Below are 4,656 nucleotides of genomic sequence, written 5' to 3'. Positions count from 1 at the left end.
AGGCAAGAAGAACAACCATGAGGAGAAAGGCGCTTGGTAAGAGCAGTTTGCTTATAGCAAAGGGTTGCTGATTCTTCCCTGAAACTCAGATTTCTTCAGGGCTGCCCAGAGGCCACAGGCAACCCTCTGAGTGGAAGGACTTGTACCATGGACAAATGGCATACAAGGGAGGGAAAACAGGGCAAGCTACCTCTCTAATTAGAGTGAACCTCTCAGGAATTCACCTCCGGTTCTTTTTGGAGCATGGAAAAGTGGTTTTCAAACTTACCCTGAGTTACTGGATGTAGAGTCTAAGGCTGTCTTGAGACCCCTGGTCCAGTATATGGACATCTCCTTCAGCCTCCTTTGGTCCCAGTGGGGACAAAGCACTCGGAGAATGTAATACAGAACCAACCACAATTGAATCTATAAAGCTTTAAATCAGATTAAATCAATGAGGAAACAAAGGAAGTGTAAGTACTGTCTTTATTCTGTGAAATTATGAAAGAAGAAGATAAACTAATCCGAAAACCAAATCCCCATACAAGAGAAGTCACAGTAGACAGGACTCGGTGCAAACCATGGCTGGAGTTCGTTGTGGGGTTTGCTTAACCCAGTACTACAGAGAGTCAGAAAAGTACCTTCTCCAAGATTAATCCTGACAGGACAGGGAGGAAGAGGGTGTGTGGAGGGGCAAACCCAGAACTCTTTCTGGCCAAAGGAAAAGCTGGTGTGCATTGGAACCGCTTCAACTTTATGTCCATCACCCCCAGACTGTTTTTTCCATCTCCAACAAGACTGCATTCAGAAACAGTTGTGCAACCCTTCATGGCAGCTTTCAGAGACAGTCCACCTACACAAGAGAAGTACATGTGGGGTGTCAGTACATTCCAGTCACTACAGTTATTCCCTCTCTAGCCAATAAGGTCCTCATTTCAACACGAAGAACTGGCCCATTCCTTACATCCAGTTGGCTCCAAACCCACCAACCAATTCCTGTCTGTTCCTATCTTCTGTACGATTTTGAAGAATCAGCAAAGTCACCTTGGTTGACTTGAAATACAAAATGTTTAGGCTTTATATTTTCTTTCCTTCTGCTGAATAAAATAGATATTTTTTTTAACATTTAAGCATTTTAAATTTAAAAATTGAGAAGTTTTTGAATAGTTTTCTTTCTCTCATTTAAAGATTCTTCTGTTCAAACCTTGCCTAGCTTGCTAAAGAAACCAGTGTGACAGGACTCCAGGTGTTCATTATGTCCTTCTCTCTCTGACCCTCTCATGACATTTGAACTGGATGGCTATCATAGAATCATGGAATCATGGAATGGTTTGGGTTGGAAGGGCCCTTAAAGACCATCGAGTTCCAAATCCCCTGTCATGGGCAAGGACACCTTCCACTAGACCAGGTTGCTCCAAGCCTCATCCAGCCTGGCCTTGAACACATCAGGGATGGGGCATTGTGCTGGGTTCAGTCAGGAAAGAGTTAACTCTCTTTACAATGGCTACTAGGAAGCTATTCGTGAATGCAGACAGCAGCACTGATAAGTTCTTGGCTGGTGCTGGGGAATGCCTGCACTGGGATTCAAGGTCTTTCTCTGCTTCTGACCCTGCAGCTGCGTTCCCAGCTCTCGCTGTCTCACTGCAGACAGTGCAGGAGACACACAGTTCAGGCACCTGACCAAAACTGACCAAGGGAGTATTTCATCCCACAGTACGTCATGCTCGGGGTATTGGTGAGAAGGGGGTCCGGGAGCCATTACTCTCTGACTCTCTTGCTCATTCACTCCCGTACGCTTGCTGACACTCTCCCTGACTCCTGCGTTAGCTGCTTTGCTCACTCCTGTGCTGGCTCGTTCGTGTGGGGGTTGGTGGGTTTGTTTAGCAGAAGTTCCCTGGGCAACTCGTTCCAGTGCCTCACCACCCTCTCTGGGAAGAACTTCTTCCTGATATCTAATCTAAACCTCCCCACTTTCAATTTAAACCCATTACCCCTTGTCCTGTCACTACAGGCCCTTGTAAAAAGTCCCCCCCAGCTTCCCTGTAGCCCCTTCAGGCACTGGAAGGCTGCAATAAGGTCTCCCCAAGCCTTCTCTTCTCCAGGCTGAACAAGCCCAACCCTCTCAGCCTGTCCCCTTAGCAGAGGTGCTCCAGCTCTCTGATCATCTAGGTGGCCTCTTCTGGTGACCATCTATCTCTCAGCCAGATTTGAGGTGGCAGGGGGAGAAGTCTCAAAGACATTACAGGCTGAGCCATTTATTCAGATAAGTCCATTCTCTATGGCCTTACAGGATTTAGCCAAATCATCAGGGAAACCCTGCTCATATGCTCACTGAGGGAGAGCCTGAAACCTGAACTTGTCCTTTCCCAGCACTGGAGTATCTGCCTGAGAAGGGGACCTGAGAAGGTGCTGGGTGCATATCTCCTATTCAGATATTCTTGCTCCCATTGCTTGCTTTTGCTTATGTTTCTCACTGCACAGGCTACAGAGGTCTGGAACATTCTACTGGATTTTTTTGTCTCAAATACAAATAATGTATAAGGGTGTTTCATTAGTTCCTCACCTTCCTTTGCCCCCCTACACCACTGCTTCCTCTACGCAGTCCATCACACCACACTGGTATCCATTATTTACAGTGGCTGAGCAGTCAAGTCAAGACAAGTTAGAAGCACTTTTTATTTCAGTGGTACACTGAATTAATTGCACCACTCGATCACCATTGTTGTGACTAAGAAAAGGCTTATTTTCCTTCATGTTGTCTCTGTGAAACACCTTCTAACACAGGGTTTGGACAACACACCAATAAAGCGTATACCAAAAACCTTCAGGCATCATGTCATGGCAATATTTTCAACTCAGAGAAACTTCATCCATAACTATACACAAGATGATCTTTTTCCAGTCTGCTTCTGCAGCAGGTGCCACTGCCCTTAATTTCCACATTACTCTTCCTGCCTGCTGGAGCACTGGTGGGACTGCCATGAAATGTGGAAATCTTTTACTTGTGGACAGGGCAGGAAAGGACAGTGACGAGGAAACTTGCTGTCTAATTTTGTCTTTCTAATTACAGCTCCTGAGGTAGGAATAGGAGTGTTATGTGCTGCTGGTGACCCCAGCCATTCAAAGCCTGGAGTTCCCTTGCAGGGAAGACGTTTGGGTGCCCCAAAGGCTCAGCTGTAGCATTCATGGAGAGGGACCTGCCCCTGGTCCTTGAAGAGAAGAGGCACCACTATGACAGTGTCTTGGCCCCAGTGGCCAGTGTCACCTCATGAGAAAGCTAATGGCTCAGTATTAGTTTCACCTGAACCTCCAATAAGTAGGCAACTGGCTTAGATCCAGATGCATCTCATCCATCCCAGCTAGGGCCAGCAGGTTTAGGATCTTGGTCAGATTTATTACATACCCATGCATCAGACTGCTTCAGGAGTCCACTTCTGCCCTTGACCTCAGTTATGCCACGCTATGAGGAATCCCAGCAGCTATCCATGCATGATGGAGAAGGAGGAAGAAACAAATGCTCCTGACCTTTCATCAGCTTTAAGCATGTTCACTTTCAGTTCCCTGTCTTTTCCTTCACACTTGTTCCTCATTTTTATTTTCTCTGTGATGTTTCATCTTAGACTGGTTTCACCCATTTAAGCAAAAAGATGAAAGACAGCCCCACATAAAAGGCAGTTACCAGAAGTCATTAACCCAGCAAGGTCAACACACTGGGTTTCGGATCCAGAGCAGTTTACAATTTCATTACCACACTGGAAAGAGTCCACGCTGTAGCAGGCAGGACACTGGTATCCATTGGGCACGTTATCCTCTGGTGGCACTGGAAGGAGAGGGATGAGCCATAATTGGTTTTAATGAGCGAATGATTGGAATGAGGAAGGTGATGGCTTAATCTGGAAAGCCTCACCTCAGGTTGGAGCAGACAGAGTGGACGAGGTGTAAGGACAAGATGAGCTTACGTGAGACAGAGGTTGTTTGACAGTCGTCACCTGTGCAACAGGCTAAGTGGCTCCTTGCTTTTACCTTCCCGTAGTTCATGGTGATAGGACCAAGATGGCAGATGCTGGAGGGCAGGCAGGACTTGATGGTTGAAGAGATTGCCATCCCTCCTGTAATGAAGACAAAGGCAGCACCAAGTTTTTAACCTCAAGGTAACTCTATTCCTCTCCCATTAGTTCCTAAACAGCAACTGCTAAGCAGCCATCTGGGGCCTGACTGGGGTCTGGGGAAGTGGAAGCACACTGAAAGAGGCACCAGTGGTACTGGTGGTCTCCTCAGAGGAGTGAGGGTGACACCACATTTGAGACACTAGTAAGGAATTTCTCCTTCTGCATGTTGTGCTTAAAGGCAGGAGGACAGCACGACTTCTTATAGCCAGCTGGCCTTGTTGCAGATGTTCACCTTAGCCACAATGTCCCAGCCACAGAGCTATGGGGTGACCCACATGCCTCTGACCCACAGCCTATGCTTCTTCATGCAGAGTCTGCGGAACACACAGTCCATTGCAGCCGGAAGCATCCTGACACAGGCAAATCTACTCTTTCTCAAGAACCAAACCCAAAAGATGTAACGGGGGGCAGATCAGTTATGTTCCAGTCTACTGAGGCCCAACCAGAACTCTGAGGAGGAAGGGTAGCTTTACACAAGCAGAGGGAAAACATGCACTGGAGCTGCCAG

General features: G+C 47.1%; 1 protein-coding gene across 1 annotated transcript; it reads right to left on the bottom strand.

The window, feature by feature from the left end:
• Positions 1-608: 608 nt before the first annotated feature.
• Positions 609-4,088, bottom strand: LOC104509017 (phospholipase A2 inhibitor subunit gamma B-like; the record flags this gene model as incomplete). Its single annotated transcript, XM_010150814.1, has 3 exons — positions 609-832; positions 3,659-3,799; positions 3,939-4,088. Coding segments are annotated over 3 exons (515 nt in total), but the record flags the coding sequence as incomplete, so codon positions are not given.
• Between the last annotated feature and the right edge of the window lie 568 nt (positions 4,089-4,656).

This window comes from Eurypyga helias, unplaced genomic scaffold, assembly GCF_000690775.1.
Source record: "Eurypyga helias isolate BGI_N326 unplaced genomic scaffold, ASM69077v1 scaffold45240, whole genome shotgun sequence".
In the NCBI taxonomy this organism is placed as follows: domain Eukaryota; kingdom Metazoa; phylum Chordata; class Aves; order Eurypygiformes; family Eurypygidae; genus Eurypyga; species Eurypyga helias.
The sequence above is the reverse complement of the archived record's forward strand: the minus strand, read 5'-3'. Positions and strand labels throughout refer to the sequence as shown.